This window comes from Dermacentor variabilis, chromosome 7 (assembly GCF_050947875.1).
Source record: "Dermacentor variabilis isolate Ectoservices chromosome 7, ASM5094787v1, whole genome shotgun sequence".
Classification (NCBI taxonomy): Eukaryota; Metazoa; Arthropoda; class Arachnida; order Ixodida; family Ixodidae; genus Dermacentor; species Dermacentor variabilis.
This window is the reverse complement of record NC_134574.1, coordinates 35256577-35284394: the sequence shown is the minus strand read 5'-3', so window position 1 is coordinate 35284394 and position 27818 is coordinate 35256577. Positions and strand designations below refer to the sequence as shown.

Below are 27818 nucleotides of genomic sequence, written 5' to 3'. Positions count from 1 at the left end.
GAAATTAGGCGACAAGTTCCAGCCAAGTGCCAGAGCAAGCAAAAGCAGCGACACTGAGCCTTTGGTCTTTGTCTTCAGGAGCCATGCAGCTGCAGTAACGCTTCTGCCATCTTCGTCATTCCAATGGCCCCACGAGACAGAAGTAGCCATCCTGGTGACTCATGGTGACAACATGATAAGGGGATCGTAATACGGTTTAACCCAGTTGAAATGCACTGCCTCACGACCGCAACACTGCAGGTCGTCAGAGGGTCGACCACAGTTTATGGCACGTGTACAGGCGACGATCCGGTAGGGTCCGTGGTCTTGAGCTAGCAGCTCAAACGAAAGACCGACAAGGAAAGTGGTAATGCTCAGGTCATTGTCATGTCGATTCCGCTGGTGAGCTTAACCCTCCATCATGAAGGTATGGGCAAGTTGGCGGCATTCTTCAGCGTGCTTGGTTACTTCTGATATGGGCCTAAATTTAGAGGTGCTGGGTTGGCGTGGCAGTACTGTATAGAGCCATGCACACGGGTTCTCGTACATACAACAAAACGAACAGCAAAAAACTTGTGGTCGCTTGACTTGCGGTATTGTAAGCATAGATTACAAAGGAGAGAACCATGTCCTAGTTGGAGCAGTCTAACGTGATGTATGTAGTGAGTAGGACGCCAAAAGTGTTATTGAAGCGCTCAGTTAATCCATTGGTCTGAGGATAGTAAGTGATAGATGTGTGGTGGATGATGTGGCACTTAGCAAGCATGACTTTAACCACTTGGGAAAGAAAGAAATGCCTTCTGTCACTGAGGGGTTCTCAAGGAGCACCATGTCAAAGGACGAAATTGCGCAGGATGAAGAGAGCTACCTCACGTGCTGTAGCGGCAGGAAGGGCGGCGGTCTCAGCACGCTGGGTGAGATGGTCAACACCAACGATTATCCATTGGTTTCCAGACATAGTGCACAGGAGTAGGCCAAAAAGGTCGATGCCAACATGATCCAAAGGCCGCACAGGGCAAGGGCTGAAGAGCGCCGGTTGAGCGTTGCAGTGGAACCTTGCGTTGTTGGCAGGCTTCGCAAGCACAGACATACTTGAAGACAAAGCTATACATACAGTGCCAGTAGAAGCGTTGGCGCAGCCTTGCATAAGTTTTCAGCCCGCCTGCGCGAGCACTCTGTGGGTCGGCATGAAAAGTAGCACAGATGTCGGAGCGCATGTGACAAGGTATTATGAGGAGCCAATTGCAACCATCCGGTATATAGTTGTGGCTAGAGCAGGTTGTCTCACATAGTAAAATGAGGGGCTTGACGACGGAGCGTGCAGGAGGGCGTGATGGTGGTAGAATCTGACAGAAGGTTGAGCAGGGCAACAATCCATGGATCTTTCCGTTGCTCCGAACGCATGGACCCGACATTGAGTTCTGAGCTAGCAGTGTACTGTGCCAAGAGAGACGCTGTATTGCGGGGTAGAGGAGAGCGACAAAGGACGTCCGCATTGGAGTGCTTGCAGCCAGACCTGTGCACCACTTGGATATCATATTCTTGTAGCTGCAGGGCCCAGTGACCCAGGTGGCCCAAGGAGTCTTTCAAAGTCGACAACCAGCAAAGAGCATGGTGGTCCATGACGACGCGAAAGGGTCGGCCATAAAGGTAGGGTCGGAACTTCCGAAGAGCCCCACACTACTTCTCAGTGGTTGAATAGTTGGTCTCGGCCGTAGAGTTTCTAAATAAGTACCCTGGAGGGAAATGTGGTGCTAGTGTCTATGGGGGCTCTCCGGAGCATTGCCTCAACCTAAACGGGAATGATGGGAAGTACAGGCTTCGGATTGACTTTGATCTTTAGATTAGTGGCATTTGCTTGCGGCGCAGTAAACGAAGCTATACTCAAACATCATCACCTAAAATCTAATTTTATTTCAGCAGTATGTTATATAATGCGCAACACATTACATAAACTTTGTATGACTTTGACATTGAAGCACCGTTTGCCATCAGGCATGGAGGAAGGAAAACTGAGGAGAGGCCCTACCCACTCCACACCCTAGGAGAAAAGTGTGGAGGAAATGACATATAGGTTCACTTTTTTTTTTTGCAGTTTTCTATTTCTTTTGCTGTAGTGGCCATGCTTTCGGGCCACAATGGCGGCTTTGTTATGGTTCTGTGCGCTCACATGCGTTGCTCTGTAGGTTTCATACCGTGGCAAAGGCGCCGTGCAGGCAGGTGTTTGCGCTAGTCTCCGTGTTTGTTGCGGTGTGTTATCTCGACCGTGCTCTCCCGCATGTTGCTGTGGCCAGGTAGGACAGGAGGAACTAAAGCTCGTGAAATGAACACACATGCAATGCTGTATGGAATGTACTGCGCCAAGGCAATGGCAACGGACAAAGGAATATCCACAGGAAATTTTGCCCTCTTCGACGGAATTATTGTGCCATCACAGGCCAAAACCGATGCGTTTCAGAATCTGTACAATGAGCGCCTTGCAGGTCAGTGATTCCTGCTTTTGACAGCGCATGGTGCATTTGCAGCACATAGAACATACGTAATGCAAGAATGCATAGGCCCGGTTTTAGAACATTTGTGTTCAGGAATTACTTGCTTTTGTGCATATTAAAACACATTTTCCTCCACTGTCGCTTGCTTCTCGCAGTATTTGCGACAGCACGAAGTCTTTTAAGCAGAGCGCATTCGAGGTTCATACACATCTGCACATGTGTACCCCAATACACAAGCTGATAGAGCGTTATGCAGAATATGCGCATTTTGCTACCCTTGGCACGGTGCGGCGACCAGTCGACGCTTCATCCGGGAAGATGGGAAAGAAGTGGCTGCTTTGACTTATTCAGGAACAAATGATCCCTAACGCAGGCGTATTTTATCTGTGCGTGCAACAAGCGCCAGGAAGTGAAGCTTAGCGGATACGCTGCAAGAGTGAGCAAGGCTCCACGCAATGTACGCCTGCAAACACATTAAATGGCTGTTCCATGGTCGCACGTAGGCCGGCTCACGTGCATACTGTTCTGCACCATGTGCCGGCTATCGCAAAACTTTGGTTCCGTGAAACCTCACTTACCGTTTGAAGAAGGCACCTCAGACCGCAGTAAATTAATCTAAACATGGAGACAGAAATGACTTCTGCCTTCTCGCTGGCACGGTGTCATAAAGATGCGTGGCCACCCAAAATTTGTTCAATAAAGCACGACGATTCCTCAAGCTACAGCGGGAATATGTGTTTGTGCTCATAAACTGCAAATGGATCGCAAATGGGTCGGTGTGTTGTACCTGTTTCCAGTGCATTCTTGCAGTGAAGTGAGAATGTGTACATTTTTTTTCGGATCGCCAGGCGTGTAGCTCGCATGTCTGTCTCGGAGCCCCAGAAAGCCCAAGCAGAGAAGCAAGTAGAAGGCAGTGATAAAGGTGACCTTCCTTAAAAACGCGCAAGAACTGGGCAGCGGCCAACACCTGCGGTTGATGAGAACAGCTCAGTTTGCTGGCCTTGTAAAGCATGTTTATTTTCATAAAGGCCAGTAAAAGTAGCCGATTCGACCTCACGGCCCAATTTGTGAAGTTCATTATGAAGTTCTTTCAATATGACGTTGGCAATGGTAATGCATTAATACATCGCGATTACATCCTTTTGTTTAGTATTGCTGCGGAGCGCGCGTCCGAGCAGCCCGGTAGTGCGCAGCATGGCATGGTTTCGCAAGAAATGTAAACAAGAGGGAAGAACTAGCTCGAGATGATGGCAGAGCAACACCAACTTCCAGCTTCACTTAGCTTCACAAAGAGTGACGTCAGGGCCCCTCCTCAGTTTTCCTTCCTCCATGCCATCAGGGCACACCAGGGTATGCATTTTTCTGCAATTCTGTTCCCAATTTAGTGTCGGAGAATAATTATTTATTAATTTTTATAACACCAATAACAACCGTACATGTACTTATATAAAAATACTCATCAAGTATTTATGGAAATATATATTTTCTAGCGGAAGAAAGTGTTGCGCCTTTGAGAGGAATGCTACAGTCTTATCTGCTACGACGCCTGCTTGCTGTGAACTAGAGACTTTTTTCGCAGACAGGCATTTGCGGACTCTCGCGTGCTTTCGACAGGCTGCGTTGGCTGTCACGATTGCTGAACGTCTTCAAGTACTTTTAAGCACATCTGCTGCAGTGCTAGCTAGGACGCTTGTGGCCTCCTACAAGTATGCTTTGTTACATTTTATATTGACGTACCGCTTCTGAAGCGTGTGCCAGCAGCTGTTATGGCGTGGCTTTGCACTTACCCATTTTGCGAGCTTTCCTACCAAGCTTTCCTACCACAAGTAAGTTTGTGTTCTCAAATGTCCTGAAACACACATTTCAATGAGCGCATAAACGAGCATGGCGTAACGAAGCCCTCAATCAAATTTGATTGTCAAGCCACTAGAAGTTCAACAGTCTATGTCTTGTATCAGTTTTTTTGCTCTTCGGAAGTTTCATAAAGCACGTAACGCTACAGCACCAACCTAACCTGCTTAACAAACCAAGGTAAAAATGGCCAAAACACGTTCTTTCAAGGTTTATGATGCCGTCGTTTCTCGTCAAGGCTTCGACACCACCCCGCGACACAAACATCGGCCCAGCCACTGGCCCAGTTATTCTGTTGCTCGAAGAGGCGATAGCCACTTCGAGCAACAGAACAAAGGTAGAGAGCTAGCTTTGCGTTGCACTGTCCCACTGCGAATTACAGCAATTGCGCTTGGAGCAAGACCAAAACTACAAAAAATACCTGTACACTAGTTCGCCAGTCAACAGAATACCAATCCGTAGCCTGTAATTCCCATCATTCCCATGATGGTTGAATGATCACAGTGCCAGATTTCCCTCTAGTTATAGTTGTATGAAACTCTATAGTCTCGGTTCGCATAGGCGACAACATACTCGTCATAGTTGTTGTCCTTGGTGCGATGCTTGTGCTTGCTTTGCTTCGTCATAGTTGTTGACCTTGGTGCGGTACTCACGCTTGCGTTTCGCGAGCACCGCTCCAAGATTAACGCCGCTTGCATCCGTGCGTACTTCCATAGGTGCCCGGGGATCATAGTACCGGAGTATCGAAGGAGATGTGAACAGTTGGCATAGCATCTGGAATGCGTCATCACATCCAGGAGACCAGTTAGACATGTCGGTGCCAACAGTGAGAAGCCACGTCAAAGGAGCGATAACGGTCGCAAAATTTCGCACGAAGTGACGAAAATAAGAACAAAGGCCGGTGAAGCTGTGAATGTCCTTCAGTGACGTCAGTTTAGGGGATTCGGCGACAGCTCAAAGTTTCACAGGATCAGGGAGGTAGCCGTCTTTGGATACAACATGGCCCAAGATTGTCGAGGTGCGAGCTGCAAAGCGACTCTTTTTTATGTTAAACTGAAGGCTAGCGTTCAGACATGTCATGTCAGAACTTGGTGGAGACAAGAAATGTGCACTGAGAAATCTGAAGAAAAGACGACTATGTCATTAAGGTAGCACAGACAAATGTTCCATTTGAGACCGCGAAGTATGTTATCCATCATGCGCTTGAAAGTTGCGGCCGCACGGCAGAGTCCGAATGGCATGATGTTAAATTCATATAGCCCGTCAGGGGTGACCAACGCTGTCTTAGGACGATCGCACGCAGCCATGAGAACTGGCCAGTAACCAGATCGCAGGTCCAATGACGAGAAGTACTCGGCGCCTTGCAAACAATCAAGTACATTGTCAATTCGGGGTAAAGGGTAAACATCCTTCCGTGTTACTTTGTCAAGACGGTGGTAATCGGCACAGAATAGAACAGAACCATCTTTTTTATGCACTAGTAGGTATTCACTAGGAGGTATTCAGAGACCTGGAGTGGGAAGAATTGGGGACAAAAGTTGATGGAGAATACCTTAGCAACTTGCGATTCTATTGCCTTGCTTAGTAACTCAGGAGACCAATTGCAATGCATGCTCACCGACCTGGAGAGGCAAAGCAGAAGGGTGGGTCTGAAAATTAATCTGCAGAAAACTAAAGTAATGTTTAACAGTCTCGGAAGAGAACAGCAGTTTACAATAGGTAGCGAGGCACTGGAAGTGGTAAGGGAATACATCTACTTAGGGCAGGTAGTGACCACGGATCCGGATCATGAGACTGAAATAACCAGAAGAATAAGAATGGGCTGGTGTGTGTTTGGCAGGCATTCTCAAATCATGAACAGCAGGTTGCCACTATTCCTCAAAAGGAAAGTGTATAACAGCTGTGTGTTACCAGTACTCACATATGGGGCAGAAACCTGGAGGCTTACGAAAAGGGTTCTGCTGAAATCGAGGACGACGCAACGAGCTATGGAAAGAAGAATGATGGGTGTAACGTTAAGGGATAAGAAAAGAGCAGATTGGGTGAGGCAACAAACGCGGGTAAATGACATCTTAGTTGAAATCAAGAAAAAGAAATGGGCATGGGCCGGACATGTAATGAGGAGGGAAGATAACCGATGGTCATTAAGGGTTACGGACTGGATTCCAAGGGAAGGGAAGCGTAGCAGGGGGCGGCAGAAAGTTAGGTGGGCAGATGACATTAAGACGTTTGCAGGGACAACATGGCCACAATTAGTACATGACCGGGGTAGTTGGAGAAGCATGGGAGAGGCCTTTGCCCTGCAGTGGGCGTAACTAGGCTGATGATGATGACAACTGGAGAAGAACACGGACTCCGGGATGGTTGAATGATGCCATGCTCGAGCATGTCATTCACTTGGTCATTGATTACACGATGCTCCGCCGCTAAGACGTGATAAGGGCATTGTCTTTTGTCTTACTCTCGCGACTGCGATGCTGGACATGCTAGAGGTCCGACAAAGTTTCATTCCGTGAATCGTTATAGCCGGGAACTTGAAAGATGCAATAGACTTCCGAAAGCAATTCTGTTGTCACAGACAGCACAGGATACCTGGCAGCTCGCTGCTGAAGTCGTACTGCCACTGAATGTTGACGCCTCAACTGCTCTGTCAGATCACGCATATCCACACGCCGGTTACACTCACGTAAGAATTGAACACGGTTGTCGTAACTGAAGAGGAAATGGATACGATAAGAGCACATGAACCAGCTACACTCGACATGATTGCATCTACGACGGCCACGGAGCGAAAGATTTGGCGTTTTGTGAAAGATCCAACCGTTGATAGTGCATCAGTTTCAGTCGCGAAGCCCTCTGCTCCGTTTGTTGTCGTCGGACTTGCAGCAGTGAACAATCTCGGCGTTTTCTCGTGCAATACTTGTGGTGGTTCTGCGTAGCTGGTGCAGAGCAATCAGGATTACAGTCTTGCTACTTAACTGACTGTGGTTTGTGAGATCTGCAGTGAAGTTGCACCGGGATGGAGCTCATTGGGAAAGGAGGGCCCAAAAATGTGTAATCCTTTTGAAATGAATGTACTCGCAGTGTGTGCTATGTTGTCGACTGGCAACGGCCAAACGGCCATAAATTATACCTAGTGCCTACTGATGGCTTTTGGTGCCGTTTTTTCAAACTTTCTTGTCAATATATCAGTTGTAAAATTGTTTTTTTTTTTCTGACAACCACAATTTTGATGATGACGCCGTATTGGAGGTGCATTATCTCTGCTTCTACTTGGCCTATCACTGTAATTCTTTTTTACCATAAAGGCAAAGCAGATAAAGCGAAAATATACGAAATAATGTTCCTGGATTTATTAGAAAAGTAAAAATAAAAATGTTTTTTTTTAGTAGTTAGATGGATTTCTCTCACTGAAGTTTGCAGTGTTCTCATTTGATATAAAATTAGGTTAGAATCCCATATTTGATAATTTTCACTCTGTTAGTTCCGCATCATTTTCGTATGTCAATATTTATTATGCCATATAGAGTTTGGCAGATAGCTCACCTCCAAGCAAATTATGCAATAAAGCTGAATTTCATCAATTTCTAGAAAGTTATTTACTCTGCAAGAAAACTGGATGTATATTAAAAACTAGCACATTGAAATGCATGAGCTCGGCAAGTTTCATTAAAATCAATCGAGAATTAAAAAAAAAGTTTCCAGGCACAGGGGTCCCCCATAAATCTAGCATGGGCATTTCATGCCTGCCACCATCTTTGGAGACCTACCTGGGAAAGCCTGTCGGAACTGGGCAATCATGGCCTCTGCTTCTGAGTGCTCTACTCCAAGTTGCTCAGCGAGAGAACGTGCACCTTGGCCATAGGTGATGCCATAGCAGATCTGCACAAAGAAAGACAAATGCCTAAGCTAAAGTAGGAGGGAAATACTAGCCAGATGTTTCATTACTGAAAGAGTGAAAGGTCACCCAATGCTTGCCAGAGGCCAACAATGTCAGAACTTGGATGTGGGCTATTTTCACTTGCTTCTTTATGTACATACAGTAGAACCTCATTGATACAATACCGTTTCGTAAGGTTTCCCAGCGTGAATGTTTGCTATCAAGAACACAAGAATTCACAATACAGTTGCACTTCCTTTTTTTGCCGGTTAACATGCACCCAGAAAATACAACTCTTCGGCACCGAGGTTCAGTACATCGCCAAATTACGATTGCATGATACTGTTTCCGGCCACTAGATCCCACGAGAACAAGAAAAACCACGAGGCACGTGCAATTGAGAGCAGTAGGCGCTCACTGCGGCAGCTTCCCCGCAGTACTCACCGGCCCATGTAACGTGGAAGTGCCAGCATGCACCCAAGTTCCTCTTCCCATACCAGCAAATTTCTCAGGTCTTCCAGCGTCGCATATTCGCATTCCGTTATTGCCACCAATCCCATTGTGATAAGCATCTTTACCTATCTGTTTCACAGCACAGGTGGCGTATTGTCACTGGAAGCTCACGGTACGCTTCAATAGGTGGTAACATGAACGTGCCGCCTTTCCCTGCTACAGGCAGCGCGAAGTGAGCATCGTGTTTTGCGCTGCTGACATCGTATGCTGGCGTCACCCCCCAGCTCGATTTCGTTTCCGTTTCCCATCGCTGTATTTGAGCACCATGCAATAAGACGAGAACAAAGCGCGTCTCAAGCCACTCGGGCACCACCAACTGGGTGCGCATTGGCATTTTGTGCCCCAGCTATTCTTGTCAAGTGGGCATGTCAAAACTTCCCGCCAAAATGCACTGCAAAATGCAGCTGCTGACTCGGACCAAATTCGATGAGCACAAATGTAAGCTTGCCAAAGCCAGAAAAACGTCAACGCACGTCTTGGGCCGTTCGGGCCCTGCCAGTTAAGCACGTGTCTACATCTCGTACTGCAGCAGTTCGTATTACGTAGATATCAACTACAGTTGGAGTCCGGCAAACTTTTTAGTGACTTCGCATTGCACGTTTTCCCGGTTAGTACAATTTTTCTCGAGGTTTCTTCCAAAACCATATGAACAAGGTTCTGCTGTATATGTATATGTTGGAAATATTTTTCATTGGGTAGTTCGAAGCCATCATTTGCCTTGGGCTTTGCATTCTCCACAGATGCTGTAAAATCAAGGCAGAGCAAATGACCCTTCCCATGGGAATAGGAGGATGTCATTGCTCCCACTGGATCACAGTAAGGATGACAATTGACAGCCTTATGAAGCCAGTGCAAAATAAGGGTAGATGCCTCAAAATTAGCTATAATTAATGACGCGATGGCCTTAGAAGCAGCCCAACATAAGAAAAAATGTAAACAACAGGGGCGTTCGAAAAGCATAAATTTTAGGGGTGTACAAAAACCAAATAATAGATTTAGAATCAAATACTGAATCAAATCAAGAAGAAAAAGATTAAAATTGAATAGAATATCGAATATAAGAAAAGTTTTCAGACAACCTAATGTTTACACATTTCGGGCCAGAAAATACGGTGCTGCACATGCTCGGGAGTCTGCCAACATTGCACAACAAGAATGTAGCAAGCTATAGGTAATTTGGGTACATAGTAATCAAGCCATACAGCCCAGTACACTCTTATTAAAGGAAACAGCAAATCAGTACGCAAGCACTGCTTACAGCACAGTTCCGGTATATGAAGGTCTGGAAAATATTTCTTTTTTATCAATAGAAAGTCTGTTGAATAAAATCAACTTTTTTTCCTCTCCGAAACTAATGAATTAGTGACATTATGCGGTACTGAATACAAACGAGGTTCTCAGTTTAATAGTGGACGTGTGTTTTGTGGCAATCTTTTATTTATTGCACACAAAGTTTTTCTTTCCAGTTATTAAATTACATTCAGAAGGGCTAAACCAACTTTATGCCAATTGGGTTATCGCAAGGCCAATTTGAGTGACAGACAAAAGGACCACACATCACGACTCAATCACCGCTTCGCCAGTAGCAGGCGCCGACAGCAAACAGCAGGCACTCTCTATGCTGTTTTATATGGCATGATTTGCCACCTGTCAAAGAATCTCGAATCTGGAGAGTCAAGGCAAGTTCGCGCGACGCTCGCTACCCCCATCATCCTTGTTCATCTGCCATCTCTTGTTTTCGTTTGCGAGGCTGTTTGTCAGCTTTCCGAATGTCATTTGGCTGCTGCGATTAGATCTGCATTGATTCGGTATCAGACCGTAACGTTAGTCGCCAACGCCCGATGAAGCAGCACCGATCAGGCCTAATGTTCGTGACCAAAATTTGCTGCTGGCCGATGTAGTAATGCGCCGCAATCTGTCGCAGAATGCTTGCCACTAATACGTTCATTCGGGTCGTTCACCAGTGATGGACGACTGCTGTAGCGACGTGAAGTTTGTCCCCGCATTATCTGACACATTTGGCATGCCTATCAGCAGCTAATCGACCTGATCTTCACAGTTTACGAAATATGCACTGCTTTTGTTGCCGTTCCATCTGGACATGTCACATTATAATTTCTATCGGACCTGTCAACCCGGACGAACCTTGTACTGAAAGAGGCGGCCCCGGCCAACAGAACGCCGTTCTGCGAATGGCGGTGTTAGGGTGCTCTGTGCGATCCCTGAATCAGGCCGACATTGGAGAGCACTCACAGTGGCAAAGTCCGCTACCATGCCAGCCCAGGCGGCCTGTCCGTGGCAGGCTTGGCTATCTTTTTGTGCCAAAAACGATGTGAAACGCTCGCTTGACGGGCATCGAGCCAATAGACTGTGCGACGCACGCAACATGTTGCACTGGGCGGGTTTCTATGCCGAATACATCGAATATTCGAAAAATCGAATAGCAAATGTTTAATTCACGAATCGAATTAATCGACTGTTCACTATTCAATTCAGTGATATTCAAGTATTCACATACACCTAGTAACTTTCTAATAGAATCAAATGTGAATATTTCAAGAGATTCTGTGTTTACAAATACTGAATCGAATGCCGAATAATATTTCTTAATTTATAAAAACACCAAGTAAAAGGTTGAATGAAAGGTACTGTATATGGTGAACGAGGCATTTTCATGTCTCTTAGTGCAAGTATGATACAAGCCCATTTACTAGTGGAAATTCTTAAAACTGTTCGCCTTGCTGTTGTGGTATTGCTGGTCACAACAGAAACGCTTGAGTGATAGTTGCTGCCCACATAAGTCACATGGAAGCCATGCATAGCCACGCATATTTTCCCCAGTACTACAGTGAGCAAAGTGATTAGCAATTGGTTTAGATAACAAGGAACAAATTGATAACCTGTTTTTAGATTTTGAAAAAGCATTGGCGCAGTTCACATTCAGTTTTAACAAACAAATTTGAAGATCTCAACATCAACAAAACAATTTGCAGATTGATTAGTGGTGGGATTTCTCAAGATTGAGAAAACGAAAGGTTCATCTAAATGGATCCTGTCATTGTTTAGTGTGTTTATTCTAAAGTGCTTCAGGGATCTGTATTGGGTCGACTAATTTGCCCTGTTTAGGTTGTTTTTATAAATAATATTGCAGATGTAGTTGAGTGCAGGATCACAATGCTAGTCGATGACTGTGTTCTGTATTCGAATGTGTCAGATCAAACAGGTTCCAGAGAGCTCCAGGACGACCTCAGTTGCATGGAAGTATGGTGTAAAAACAACAACATGGTTCGAAATAATAACTGCATTCACACAAGTTTTAGTAAAAGGGTGAATAAACTAACCACTCCCTACATTATAAATACCCATTATGAAAGAAGGCCCTCACAGTATTTCAGGGTTGTAAGTAGAAACCACTTATAACGATCCCAGATATAACAATCTATTGGTTATAACGACCACATTTCATTGCATTTATGATTTTCTTACCCTCCCTATGGAGGAGGGTGTGAGACTGGGCTAGTTGATATACCATGCTGAAGTGACTAGCGCTAGAGTGGACATGGGACACTAAAAAGGCAACAAGGACAAGGTTAAACTTCCAACTGGTGTTTATTACAAAGAGGTATGTATATATAATCTCGTGCACTTGATCATAATCAGTTACAATCGTGCAGGTCAACATGGCCATCACAAATAAACAAGAGCGCACCAAGGTTTGTGGGAGGCCTAATGCGGCCAAAGAGTGGACGACATTTGCATGACATGCTTGAAGTGCATGGCGTTGTACAGTGCCGTGGCTGGACCATGCCGGAGGCTTGTGGCAAGCTTCTGTAACCTATTGCCTGGGGGCAAGGCGTTGATCATTCCACACAAGAATGAAGGCGGACAGTTCCCTTATTGACACGGCTTACATCCAAGGAAGGTTAACAGCAATGTTCACCAGGGCAATCCCACGGTGAACACAAACCATACTGAAAAGGCCGGGGGCTTTTGCGGACCCCTGTAATCAAGCTTCACAGAGGCCTCAGCATGAAATGGCGTCCTTGTGAGAGTTCAAAACCGTGCTGTTAGGGCCGGGGGTAGGTTGCGTGCAGCTGTCATCCAGCCTACTGGAGGCCACGGTACAGATGTCGGAATATCTCGTAAGTCGGTCATGGAAAAGTCCGACGACCATTCATGGTCCAGAGGTGCCTGAGCAATGTGGATGGTCGTGCGTCCGTGTAATCCAGCTTCGGTGGAGTCGCGGCCTCTGAATCTGAGCTCTCCCCACCTCCTAGGGGTGTGTCATGGGCAACGTGCAGGTGGAGTCGGATGCTCGCACAGCTAAGCAGGGGAGCTCTTGCCGCAGCCTGGTATCGGAGGGCTGCGGCTGCAGAGAGGGGGGAAAATGCGCACAGCCCTTTTGAACGGCACCAGGCAAAAGGCGCGGGTTGTCTACCCCCTCCTGCTATCCCGGTGCAAGGAATGTGCCCTGGCAAGCAAAACTGACCTCAGCTGCTTACCAGGGCACAATCTCCCTTTTTGTACCTCATGATTATGTTGCTGTAGTCTCACGTTTAGGCACTTTTCTGTTTGTTTCTATGGAAACTGCTTCCAGGAATAATGAAAAAAATGTTTTTAATCGCCATACTGTGACAATGAATGCTTTGAACCTGGTCACGGTAAAAAGAAGGCACAAGCAAAGTGCCAAACACGGAAGCACAACCAAACTGGGCGCACGGCAGCGTGTGCTCCGCTCCAGTCACGATGACGATGTGGGCTTAAAGATGAGCAAGCGACTGCCTCGTGCGGGTTTCGAAAGCTGCGAAGAAGGTTACGCATTTTCAAGGCACGCCTACAGGGCGGAGGTGTGCCACGCATAAGAGTGAGGCCTGCGCTGGCGCGTGCACCGGTGCTACATCGAATGGCACACTGGTGTCACTCTCATTTGTACCCAATTATCCGTGCAGCACCGTGTGCATTATGCCTGTTTCAACAATTTGAGCGACCCTTTGTCTTTCCACCATGGAAACAATAGCCGCTCAAGCATTTCTGTCAACGTGACCCGATTCGGCGAGAATGCTGCACTGCGCGTTGCTACCATGCAATGTTGCAAAGGGTCGGCGGTTACTACACCATGATCGGGAGATCACACTTTGGCAGCACTTCGTTTACGCATTTGCTGAATGCCGATAACAGTTCACGGTGATGTTTTACCTTTCGAACATTGCATTTTTTTTTGCATGAGGCGACACAAATAACATAATTTTACGGATATTATGTGGTTGACACGCAGTCGTAAGGCCGAGACCACGATGTCCAAGACTTTTGCAGAATGGCGATACGCTGCAGTATAGTTTCCGAAGTTTATGCTTCCAGCCAAATACAACACTTCGCTCTGGTGTGCAGAATACAGTCACGCCCCGATGGTAGTAAAATATATCACAAGCTCTCGAGCAAGAAATGGTGGCTTCACTTGCAGTTTCGAAATGACAGGTGACTGGAGCCAGGCACCGCTTCGAAAGAGCTACACGACACTGCATTTCGTTTTTTGGATGGATGTTTCTAATGAAAGTTTGCAGCTAGGTGCGAGAACTCTTTTTTGTGCCTCCTCATGCACCAGGAGCAAAAATTACACCGAAAACCTGGTTTTCGGGCCAAAGTGCTGCCAAATTGTAACTGCTCATGCCTGTTTCAGTGCAGTTAATTTTAGAGCGTCTTCAAGGACGAGTCTAATATGACAAACAACTGATTTAACGCCCCCTTTGCGTGGAACTATTGAGTTCTTTATAGGTTTGACAGTATTTTCCAAGGAAGGAACATGGACTGCACAGGTAAGTAGTGTCCTTACTAGGGTTGGAAAAGCTCGCAGCTTCTTACAGTGCAACTTTGAGAATCTGACAACACAGGTTAAAGAGGCTCAGGATTTCGGTGATGATATTTCGACGAACTAAGCAGCGAGTAGGCAAGTTGAAGAAGGAGACGAAGAAATGGGAGGAGCTTGCACTGGAGAAACCTGAGTCAGGAAAAGCCCCGGCCGGTCCCTCGATTCTTGGCCGAGGCCCAGAAGAGGAAATGCCCATTCAGGGCCATCATTCCCGAAAAGGGCACCTGGTGGTCAGCAAGTTTCTCACGAGAAGCGTGTCAGATCTCACTATCAATAACCCTTTCCTCGTCCGCAGCCCAGTGGCTGTGCGAATTTCAGGAATGGCAACAGTTCACCGATGTCGGTGTCTTTTTCGCAGACATCAAGAACTTATGCTATTCTTCTCCTCGGGTCACCCTCTGAAATTTTCTGAATGACACCATCGACACGTATGGTACAGCATACTTTCAGAACCACTGTGGCATCAACGGCGCCAGTTTTCTTGAGGTGCTCTCCTTCTATCTCAGTCCACTTTTGCAACGTTTGACAATGAACTCTTTGTGCAGAAGCAGGGTGTTTGAATTGGCTCTTGCCTTGCGCCTTTCCTCGATGACTGCCTGTTGCCAACTTTGGACAGGAAGTAGTCGACAAAAGAGGCTGCCCACGGCACGAGTATTGTCAAGGCATTCTGCTACATCGACGACTTCCCGGTCATCTTTAAGACGGGTATTCTCGCTGGGTTGCAGCTATCGGGGCAGATTGTTGGCACCTTCCAAGCACAAATGAAGTGGCTCTATTTAACCGTAGAATTCCCCGAGCGAGGCCACGTTAGGTTTCTCGACCTCCTGTTTATTCAGTGCGAGGAATGGCTGTGTTGCCACTGTGCCCCTCGAGTGGAACGAGGCTTTCTGCTATACACATCCCCACAGAATAAACTCGTGAAGCGGAGGATCGTGGCTACAGCACTCGGGAGCACCACCTCGAGATCCTGCTGCCCCGAGAATTGGGCGAGCTTTGACGCACAGGCTCTGTGGTCGATGGCACCTGGCTTTCCAGGCCACCTCCTGCACAGTGTGACCGAGAAGCTGCTCTCTGTGTGCGGACGTAATGGAGACTGCGGCACCAAGGCCTATGCAATTCTCTGGGAGAGACACACATGTGTCAGCAAGCTGCCGGTATTTCTCTCACAAAATGAGTTCACCTACTTGAACAAGTAATTTTAGTTCATTTTATTCATTGATGTTTTTTTTTATACGATATGCAATATTTTCTCCAGTAGTTCTTATTTAATTTTTTTTTCCTTAAATTTTAGCCACGCTCATTAACCTCGTTCCTTAGCGCGCGTTGGTGTCCCTTAGCTAAATTCCCTGTAGAGTGGTTGCCTCGTGCATTTCAATTGTCAACTTCCAAGCGGCATGGCGGCACCCAACTTTCCTTTTCTTTTTCTTCCCGATGGAGAGCACATCATGTAGGCATTGCAGCTCATCTGAACCCCCCTGCCCCAGGCCTTATCAGAGTATATATTTAGCATCACCCAAAACAGACCTTCAGTTGTGAGTCGGCGTTGTGTTGATCTCGCTTTCTTGCCCCATTCCTTGCACAGTTTCATTTTTGGTATCACGTACCAACTAGCCCCAACAGCAAACTCACTTAACTAAAGTATTTGCATGGAAATTTGTGAGGCTGGAAGTTTTAAGTGAACTTGTGCAGCAAAATGTGGCAATGCCTGGAAGAAAAACCTATATTATGGCTTCTAGAAAGACAGAGATTTTTTTCAAAGGTTGTTTACAATACTATAGACCTCACCGCCCAAATTGGAAATTTGTGGTTGCTGGTAAGAAACAATTCAACACTGAAGGGTAAAGACTTGTCTATACAGCACTCACGTGCACACATCAAACTAGAGCCTTTTACCACCAGTATGCAACACCCCCTCACATATCTCTTATGACACAAATAACTGCATGTATAATTATAGTCGTTAACATGCCTGTTTGGTATTCTGCCGCACTGAAGCACTAACGGCTGCCTCCTCACAGCGGCTCCAGAGGGCAGCCATGCGGCGGAAGACGTCGCCGCCAGCATGGAAGACTTTGCACAGCTGCTCGTCTTGGGAGAGGTGCGCAAGGAGCCGCAGCTCCAACTGGGAATAGTCGGCAGTCAGCAGAACCGCACCTGCAGCAATTGGTACGGCATGGCTTGTAAACGGGCATGACTTACAGTGGAATCTCGCTGTGTGAAGCCTCAAGAGATCGGACAAATTATCGTCATCACCAGCCTATTTTATGCGAACTACAGATCGCATGGATGTCGTCTCATTTTATGCCCACTGCAGAGCACCATGCAGATCACAACGTAGCTTTCGTTTCATTGTGAAATTGAAGTCTGGGAGATCTAGAGGTACAGTTCACAGTTAAAATGAGTAGGGGTGTGCAAATACTTGAATATTTGATTTCGAATCGAATAGAGAGTGTTCCCATAATTTGATTTGCAAACCAAATATCTAATATTCGATTTGTCAAAAATTTGATTTTTCGTATATTGGTAGCTTCGGTGCCTTTACACACGCAGCGTTCCCATTATTAATTATGGGATATTATGTGCCAAAATCCCAATCTGATCATGAGGCATGCCGTAGTGGGGGCTCCGGAATAATCTGGACCACCTGGAGTTCTTTAATGTGCACCTAAATCTAAGTACATCGGTGTTTTTGCATTTCGCCCCCATCAAAATGCAGCCGCTGTGGCCGGAACTTGATCCTGCAATCTCGTGTTTAGCAGCCCAATACCACAATCACTAAGCAACCATGGCGGGTCGCGTTCCCACAGCACCCGACCTCTATTATAAGGTTCATCCAGGTCAATGACACCGATCAAAACGATTAATGCAATGCGCACAGCGGGAACCATAACAGCAGTGTGTTATGGTTCTCCAAGAGAACTGTTATGGCCCTCCAAGAGCATGTGCAAAGATCGGTCTGATTAGCCACTGGGAGGCACGCAGATCACATCAGTTACGAGAGTTCATTGTTCACCCATGCAAATTTGCACACTTTGGAGCGGACCCCAACAGCGGACCCAAACGCTGCTTCAACGGCCATCAACCTAACCTGTAAGCAGGATTTCGCACCCTATCAGTGATGAGCCACCCATAGGAGCACATTAGCGACAAGCTTTTCTTGCCAGTTTGTGGCTCGTTATCACATCGGCCAGTGGCAAATTTTTGTCGTGGCCACACTATTAACCACATTGTCTAATCGGAGTGGTGGCATCAGGTGTCTGTGACTAAAGCTACGGTTACCAAAAACACAGGTCTGTTCACAGCGGTCGCACAAACTTCCGAGAGCTGACAAACCGCCTCGCCAATGAATGCAAGTGCACGGGATGACCGCTGCGTGTTCACGGTCGCCAGCTTCACGAAGTACCTTATGGCGACCTCTCATTCCGAATGCCATTCGTAGGCGCACAACAGTCTCTTTCCATAGCTTGGAGCAACCCATCACAAGACTAGCTTTGGGCTTACATGGCGGGCTCAAAAATATCATGCGACAGTGCGCTGATCCTCGGCTGCAGACGCATTTACACAAACGGCAGATGGATGCCGACAAAAAACAAACGGAACTGTGGGGACAGACAGGGGCAAAGCCGTGCGAACTTGCCCTGGGCCTCCCCATTTGAGAACTCTTTACTGTTGGTGCCAACCGCGGTCAATGCGTGCGGTGCCGATGACCGCGCGGAGAAGTGCTGAATGAAGTGATGCACATTCCCCGCTTTTGTCTGTCGTGCATATTTATTTCTTTTATTATTTCTACTTCACCTACATCGCCACAAGGCATTACGTGGGGCACAACAAAGCACAAATAGCAATAGATTGTTGTACAAAATACATAATAAGAAAGAACAAAAACATGCAAATTATGGGAAACTATATAGAATGCAAAAAAATTACTACAAACATACATTTAAAACAATAGAAACACTTCAGGAGAATAATTCCATTGATGTCGATGTTATCATAGGGAACACGAGAGAACTTCATTATTAGTATTGCTAACAATATTGCCTGGGGGCCTGTTCTGTTTATGTATTGTTTTTATGAAGAACGACCTACAGAAAGTGTGCGTTTTGAACAGGTGTTTTAATATTGTGAGTAAGTTGTCTCGACGAAGTGAGATGTACGGTGTTTCTTAAGAGGTATTCATGGGGACTGATGGCATTCTTAATATAATAAATTCTATGAAAGGATTTAAGCTGGTTTCTGCCTTCTTACCGTTAACAGCTCCCATCCCAATGTATCTTATTTCAGAAATATTTGAAAATTTATTATAGTTATTAGTTACAAATCTAGCTGCTTGATTTTGCACATTTTCCTGTCTATCAATAAGGTACTGCTGATAAAGGTCCCAATTACACAAGCATAATCTAGAATGGAGCTTACATACAAAAACTAAAGTGTTTGCTTTATGGTTTGTGAAGCCTGCTTAAAATTCCTCCATATAAAATGCAACATTTTACTTGCCCTTGTCTCTGTAACTGCGATGTGCTTATTCCACTTAAAGCTGTCAGAAACGTAGACACTAAGAACTTTATAGTCGGACTCATTGCTAATTATTGAATTGCTAATGGTGAAACTTGTCTTTAATTTATGGGCACGCTTGGTGAATGCTATGCAACAGCATATCCAGACGGTCAGGCCCATTTTGCATATTTCACACGATAGCAATATTGGGTCGCTCTGCAAGGAATCAGTATCTCTTCGTGATTTGATTACTGTAAACACTATGTAGTAGTCACTTGCACATAGCTTAACGGGGGAGGTAATATCTTCAATGACACTATTAATATAAATTAAGAACAGCGGTCCTAATACACTCCCTTGTGGTGCACCAGACATCACGGTTACCATAGATGATTTTTTAGCCATTAAGAACTACGCTTTGTTGGCAACTGTTTAAATAACTTTTTATCCAATTAATAACTTTCAGGTTTATGTGTACAGAAAGTATTGCAATTTTAATAGGTTGTCTGTTACGGTGTAGAAAGCCTTACACAAATCAAGAAATACAGTCAACATCCAATTTTTCAGACTCCCTAGGGGCCGCGAAAAAGTCCGAAAAAGGGGCCAGTCCAGAAAATGGAATGTATGCCTTTTACTGGCCCCAAGGGCTAAAATCATCACGGACACATCCGAAATAGCTCTGAAGGCCTGCCAGCACACTTATTAGGCGTATTGGCGCTGGTACTGTGACAGGAGCCGGCGGGTGCACGCATGTATAATTAAAGGATAAATACTTCGTCCCGTGACAATAGTCCCTCTTCAGTCTTCGCATGCTTCATTGCGTAACACTGATGTATAGAACCAAAGCTGACTTTCGGAAAACGGCCTTATGCAACGCGTTGTGCTCTCCGAGCTTCGAAGCCATTGGCGAGGATTACAAAGACAGAGTCGGTGCCATTGCTAACAGCGGCGAATTGTTTTAATGGAAAGCACAGGACAGTACAGCAGGGAGCTTGGCAGCGAACGTCGCAACAGCTAGGCCTAACGTTGCTGCGGTGGTGGCTACGGCTACCAGCGGATATGCGTGCAAGGGCGCCTGTTCGAAGCGGCGAGATAATGAAAATGGCGGCGACGTTGGCTTCAGTAACACCGTTTCAGACCTGCAGTCACAGGGAAAAGTCTGGAACATCAGACAGTGAAGGGTTCTCACGTCGGAAATTTCAGGCGTACTGGTACAAATTTTCCCTTTTTTTATTTTTACACACAAGTGTTCAGTGCTGTTAAAATTCAGCGAAAATATATCATGTACCTAGGCGCTTCAAGACCGCGTGCATACGTGAGAATCAGGTAACAAGTGGTTAGGGCCACCGAGAATTGACACTATATCGCGCAACCTATGACGATTAGCAAAACCCGCAATGGGCGGACGCGTCAGCGGATCTCTTAGGCATGTAGGGCCCTCTCGGCCATACTTATCGGCGACAACGTAGCCTAGCCGCCTGCAGAATTATCTTACTGAGCTATGCGAATGCTCGATCGCGGTAGTCGGAACTTCAGTAACAGTCCCTTTAATCAAAGATGGAGGAGACATAATGCTAGGAAAACTGGCAGCTCTCTATGTGAAGTGTCTATCGACTACAAGGGTCCCAGAAAACTGTAAGAATGCAAACATTATACTAATCCACAAAAAGGGAGACATTAAAGAACTGAAAAAATATAGGCCCATTAGCTTACTCCGAGTATGATATAAAACATTTACCAAAATAATCTCCAATAGGATAAGGGCAACACTGAATTTTAGTCAACCAAGGGAACGGGCTGGCTTCAGGAAAGAATACTCTACAATGGATCACATCTATGTCATTAATCAGGTTACCAAGAAATCCCCAGAGTACTTGACATAAAAACTGTTACAGCGCAAACACATGCAACCACAAAGTATGAAGGACAGGGCACAAGCGCTTGTGTCCTGTCCTTCATACTTTGTGGTTGCATGTGTTTGCGCTGTAACAATTTTTATGTCAAGTACGCACCAACTCGCCCAAAAAGTTTTAATGATCCACAGAGTACAATAAGCCACTCTGTATGGCTTTCATAGATTACGAAAAAGCATTCGATTCAGTTGAGTTACCAGCGGTCATAGAGGCATTGCGTAATCAAGTAATACAGACTGCTTACGTAAATACCCTGAAAAATATCTACAGAGATTCCACAGCCACCTTTATCCTACACAAGAAAAGTAGGAAGATACCTATAAAGAAAAGGTACTGACAAGGAGACACAATCTCTCCCATGCTATTCACTGCGTGCTTGGAAGAAGTATTCAAGCTATTAAACTGGGATGGTTTAGAAGCAAGGATTGACGGCGAATACCTCAGCAACCTTCGGTTTGTCGATGACATTGTTCTATCCAGCAATACTGCGGACGAGTTACAACAAATGATTGAAGACCTTAACAGGGAGAGTGTAAGAGTGGGTTTAAGATTCATATGCAGAAAACAAAGATAACGATAAATAACCAGGCAAGGGAACAAGAGTTCAAGATCACAAGTCAGCCTCTAGAGTCTCTGAACGAGTATGTTTACCTTGGTCAACTAATCACAGGGAACCCTGACCATGAGGAGGAGATTCACAGGAGAATAAAAATGGGTTGGATCGCATACGGCAGACATCGCGAGCTTACCGCTATCATTGAAAAGGAAGATGTACAATAAGTGCATTTTACCGGTGCTGACATATGGGGCAGAGACTTGGAGACTGACAAAGAAGCTTGAGAACAAGTTAAGGACTGCGCAAAGAGCGATGGAACGAAGAATGCCAGGCATAACCTTGAGAAACAGAAAGAGAGCGGTTTGGATCAGAGAGCAAATGGGTAGAGAAAATATTCTAATAGACATTAAGAGAAAAATGGCGCTGGGCAGGTCATCATATAACGCGGAGATTAGATAACTGTTGGACCATTAGGGTGACATAATGGGTACCAAGAGAAGGGAAGCGCAGTAGAGGACGGCAGAAGACTAGGTGGTGCGACGAAATTAGGAAATTTGCGGGTGCTAGTTGGAATGGAGTAATTGGAGGTCACAGGAAGAGGCCTTCATCCTGCAGTGGACATAAAATAGGCTGCTGCTGCTGCTGCTGACAATGATGACGATGATGATTCAATGACTATGGGGTAGGTGGCGGTGCCGCGAACGTGTCTGAATTATCACCTTGCGGGAAAACTAGCCGTTGACTGTACTGTAAATTGGACAAGCTGCGTAATACATAAGCGTCCATTTCTTAAACTATGCTGGGATGGTATGAAGAAACTGACTGAAGTAAGGTATTTGACCATTTCACTGTAAATGGTGTGCTCAAATAGCTTACAGGAAATTGCTAAAAAATTAAAATTAAATTATGGAGTTTTACATGGCAAAACCACTATCTGATCATGAGGCAAGCCGTAGTGGGGGACTCCAGATATATGGACCACCTGGGCGGAGCCTCCAAGAACCCAATTGAGGACAAAGCCGTTCATTTCAAAAAACACACACACAAACTTTTAATCAAACTAGAACGAGGATAAAAAAACATAAAATAAACACTCAAAGAAACATCCCGGCAAAAAACACACTTAGGGCTAGGATGGTATTAACAGTATGCGAGTCCAGGCTGACCACGGCTGTGAGGGCACATAGTAGTCTCGACGTAGAGAAGCGGAGACAGGATGACGAGAGAAGTGGTGTCGGTCTCACCAAAGGTCGAGGTGTTTGACCATTGACCAGATGGGCAACCAGGGTGCGGCAGCTCTGGCTTGGAGAGGGAAGGCAGGCGGCTTGGCGGCACGAGCAGATGGCGGCGGCGTTCTGGCCAGGCAAGTGGGCGTAGAACTCGAGCCCGTAGCCCGACTGCTCTCGTTCTGCCCACGGGCGCAGAAGCTCGCCAGCCTCGGGCAGCAGTTCCCGATTGGGTAGAGTGGCGATGCACAGGAACGGGTTGGCAGGAGGCCCCGTTCAGGTGAAGTCCTGGTGGCTCGGGTCTGGAACCCAACAGTTTGTCTTCAACTCTCGGTCCGGTGGCCGCCCTTTTCCTGGCGTCGCTTCCTGGAACTCTCTCTCTCCTGCCAGCACACCTCACTTTTCTGCCGCTCTGGCCGATTCACCGTTTGCTCATTGGCTGCTTGAAGCTCCGTGGTTTCTTCTGATTGGATTGGCTTTTTTTCTTTTAGTTTCTCTTGCGCCGTGTGTTCACGTGCCGGATGCTCTTCGACATTGTCGTTTTCCATCTAGCACAGAATTCGCCTCAGCATGCGCACTACTTGTCGTCTGCTTCTTGTCCTCTCCAACCACCGCACCGTGTAGCGCACTACACATATCACACACGCCAAGTAGTCTGCCAGCGTTTGACAGTGCCTTTGGCTGCTCAGAACAGATGCTGAATCGACGCAGCTTCCATGTGCGACGGTTTTGTGTTTGCCCAGACACAGAAGGGAAAAGCCACAAAATAAGTAAACTTTTACATTCAGTGGTGTGTTGTGCCTTAGTTGATTGTTGCTAATGAGGTGTTTATGTTTTCTCTTCCCCAGCTTAAACTAACACGGATGAAAACACGGGACTCTTTTCAGAAGCACTCTCACTTGTGCGCGCTTTGCCTCCATACTTTCCCTTCATAGCAACAGAAAGTTGTCTGTGAGTAGAGTTGTCTTCACACTCTCATCAAGTCTTTACTAACACCAGTCTTTTTTATTCCCACCATTTTTCATTCACAGTATGTACAATCACATAACTAGAAGTTAAATAAACTTTCAGTCACCAAAGCTTTCCTGTGGCATTAGAACAGTGATGGTGTCTTATATATGCAGATATGACCCTTCATAATAAAATAAAGGACAGAAATTTGGCTCTCGTATATATATATATATATATATATATATGATGAGGTATGACTGTACCTGGGAAAGGCCGGAAGGCTGCACGAACGCTGATGCTGACCGGTGACTCAGTGCAAACAGTGAAGCTTTTGAAAATGCCCTGCAGGTTGGGTTCAGTGACCATCACTCGACCTGTGGCCGTCCAGGGTTGGCTCCACGGCCGGATTCGAGACAGTTGGCCACCACTTGCCTGCAGTCTTTGCTGGAGCAGGCTCAGTGGGCGCAGGTTCTGCAATGGCAGTACCCTTGTCTCAAAGGGATCCTGAAATGCTTTTTCCATCTAATCATAGAATGGCCTCACTATTAAAGGACGTCTCTTGTGAATCTCATGCCATGAAAATGTTTCGAATCCTCTAATTATAACTGGAATTACGGCACTGACACCCGACTTTCTCTCTCTCTCTTGGTCTCTGCTAGCAAGTTTGAAGCTGCACAGTGGAGAAGCCAAGAGGGCAAAGCCCTGGCCACAAGTCGAGCGTTGCGGTGGCGAAACGGCCCGCTGTCGCACCTCATGGCGGCCGCAGTGGACTATGCTACGCAGTATGCCGCTGCCATCTCGGAGACCACACGAGGCAGGTGCAGTTACACGCAGTGCAATGATGAAAAGATTTTCCTGTCTTTTTGAGATTGCAGACATATATTTTTCGTTCACATAAAACTCAAAATTCGTAATTATGTATTACTGAGTATGCATTCGCGACCACAAAGTCAGCCAATGGCATTAGTAGGCTATTTGCTTTTGATGACACTGCTTGACAGCATTCTGGAGGCAAGAGCAAGAGATTTTTCACTGTTTTTGACACCAGATTGTAAATTACCTGCAGCATGCAATTATGTAATATTGGGCTCAAATGTTCCCAGCAGCCTCTCCAACAGATCGGCAATGTTTCCTTACTATTTTTGAAAAGTGCTTTAAGGCCCTGCTAAAATTGAACAACAAAGAACATGAAAGATGAATTCCCGTAATCAATCTGGGGCACGATCAGAAATTGTACGGAACGCACATTCACTTTAGCCTCCCGCAACTGGCCTAGACCGCGCCGACATGTTGTTGCCCCTTGAAAAGCGCGCCACTATTCCCATCGTTTCTTTGTTAGTTTTCGGTGTGCGCCACACCACCTAGCGACCACGCAGGGAAACTAAGAGTAATAAACTGTAGTAGTGATACGTATTACTACCTGAGAACGTGTCTAAGCTCGAGAAAAGAAACTACATTTTTTCAAATAAAAGTTTCCTTCATTAGAAGGCAAGAAACATTTTGTTTTGTAGTATATTGTCCCCAAGAAGATGACAAATGAGGTACGTAAAGTTCTGGGGAGTTCACTGCTTGCGGATTGACTGCTCTCTCCTTGCCGTTCACACAAATTTTGCAGACCGCCCACTTTGTGATGTTGCAGTGTCCGAACGCGTTCTGTTCTGAACAAAGATCTCCAATACCCTCACCTAGACACATAGTTTCTATTCCACAGATGAAAATTTGCTTTCCTCTATCAATTCGGGGCGGCTTCATGTTTTCTACCGGTCGTTTGAAATCAACTTTCTGTGCAGCAAACTGCCCTGCTTGCTATACCATAGAGGCTAGGATGGAACAGGGCATTCCAGAGAGCTCTTTGTAACTTCTGATGCCTACATGTGCCAACTTTCACTATCAATCAGCAAAAAGCATTGTTTTTCCTCTAGCAAATTTTCAATTGTGCAATCTATGTGCAATCTAGATGTTTCCTTGAGGATTCTAGTTGCTCAACTAAAACGAGTGGATTTGCCATAAGGAAAGATTTTACTTTTTACAGTATATACCAAACAGTCATTTCTATAGGGAACAGAAGTGTCGTTAGCCAGACAGCAATGCACAAAATTAGGATGGCAGTGCCATTTCCTAATTATGAAGACAATTTGAGATTAAAGAAGCAATTGACCGACGCTGGCCTTTTCTTCACTGATTAACGGCTTCACAAGAATGATAGAATGAAGGTGCCTTCCACCATAGCAAGGGAAGATGGTGCCACTGTTTCACTGCACTGAAAACAAAAATTATTAAGCAGCACCACTGTGGGCAATGCACACTTTGGATTTATTGTAGATGAAACAGGCCCGTAATGCATGCAAACACTGCATTAACCATTCGCGGTCATGTGTCAGGCCCCTCCTGAAACATGAAAATATCCATTCTAATCAGACATTGGAAAGTGCACTGGTTATCTGGGTTGAAAGTGCTAACTTTCGGAAATTTTTTCGACTATCACGTGCACTTTGTAATGTTTCCAGACGATGACAGCACTTTTTTCCCCCTTCCTCCATGCTTGAAGGGATCTTCGTGCGATTTGTGCCATGAAGCACCAACAGGATGGCAGTGTTTTCTGCATGTGCATTTCGTGGAAAAAATTCAAGCGGGTTCAATGGTTCAGAAAATGATCATAATTACATAGACGAATGTACCTTACATTCAGACGGTCAGCAAACATCCTCGAACGAGAGAACTTTAGAAGAAAGTGACAACGAGGACCCTGCAGATCTGCAGTGCAAGTCCTGGCCCCCACCAAGGACAGTACTTCAAGCACTACCACAGTTTGCTAAAGTGCCTTTGAGAGCCTCAGGAACAATTAAATTTTTCAAATTGAATCACTTAACTGTATTTGTTTACCCGAGTGTTCTTGCTGCATGGTGCCTAAATGTGCGAAAAGGTGCCTGAATGGAACAACCACAAATTGGGTAAGTGCACGTGACTGCAAAGGATTCAACTGAACCCATCATAACATGCTAACTCTGAGAAATTTCGGCACCAATGAGCTCATGGTTCAGCTGGAAGGGTTGCGTATAAGGCAGTGGCATTTGTATTTAGGCAGGACTTTCAGTATAAGCTTTAGCATTACCGATTCAGTTGAATAGTGGGAGAGAAATGTGAACAGCCTTTCTGGTGGTGACATATGGTGAGCAGAATGTGCTAAATGATTCTTTTGTTGTGCGACGTATCTTGGCAGAGAAAAGTATGGCAATTAGGAAGCTTGTGTCACTACGAAAATATTATAGCCAGCAGGTGAGAGTAGACAGTTGCACAATGCAATCAGAGACCCATGCACTTTGGTAGAGCACAGTGTTGCAAGGAGTCTACATCAGCGCAACTGTCAACAGCTCTGTCCCCCCCCCAGCACAGTAAACCCCCTTAATTCTAAACTCAAGAGAGTGGAAAAAATTTAGTGTGAAGTGAGGTTTCGAGATAAGCAAAATCATGAAAATAGAAACCTACTGGCGACACATAGACCAGCTGGAGCCTTTCCAAAATATCGCTAGTAATATTTTTGGTCACTTTCGCGTGGATTGCTTTGATGGCACCGGAGACGTTGGCATTTACAGCTGCGCTGTTACAGGCACTGTGCAAAGACAGTATGCTTGGTACAGAGCCAAGACAATGGATCCTAATGTAATATTTGAAGCTTGTCACTTGAGCATAACTGTTTTCAGACATCCAAAACGCTGACACTGCTACTTTCTGCATCGTAATGAATTCGAGACAACTTCCAAAACTGAAACTAACGAAGAGCGCAAATGTCATGCCTTTAGCAAACATCAACAAGTGTCATGGCATTTATGCCTCACCAATGTGCAAGCACAAAGTGAACGACCACATCAAGTTGCAATCTCAGAGCACGGTGAGCGCAGAGTGCCACAAAAGTGCAACACAAAAGAGCAAAAGTGGTGTGAGCAACCCGCAACGACAAAGCGACAGTCTACATCATGATAGTCCTCAGCAGAAACCGAGCAAAAATGACAAGAACAGCAGAGCGGTTCATGCCTATTTGTGCCTTTATAGCGTTTATTCTTTGTTTACAAGCGCACATGACGCCGCATTCGCTG

At 45.8% G+C, this 27818-nt stretch overlaps 1 protein-coding gene across 1 annotated transcript in view; it reads right to left on the bottom strand.

The window, feature by feature from the left end:
• The window catches only part of PolQ (DNA polymerase theta), a 206752-nt gene that overhangs the window by 17947 nt on the left and 160987 nt on the right, over positions 1–27818 (bottom strand). Inside the window, exons 21-23 of the mRNA XM_075700430.1 lie at positions 23988–24195; positions 16551–16735; positions 8093–8204 (exon numbers count right to left, since the gene is read on the bottom strand). Coding sequence (XP_075556545.1) covers positions 8093–8204; positions 16551–16735; positions 23988–24195 — 505 coding nt within the window. The remainder of the gene's footprint in view (positions 1–8092; positions 8205–16550; positions 16736–23987; positions 24196–27818) is intronic.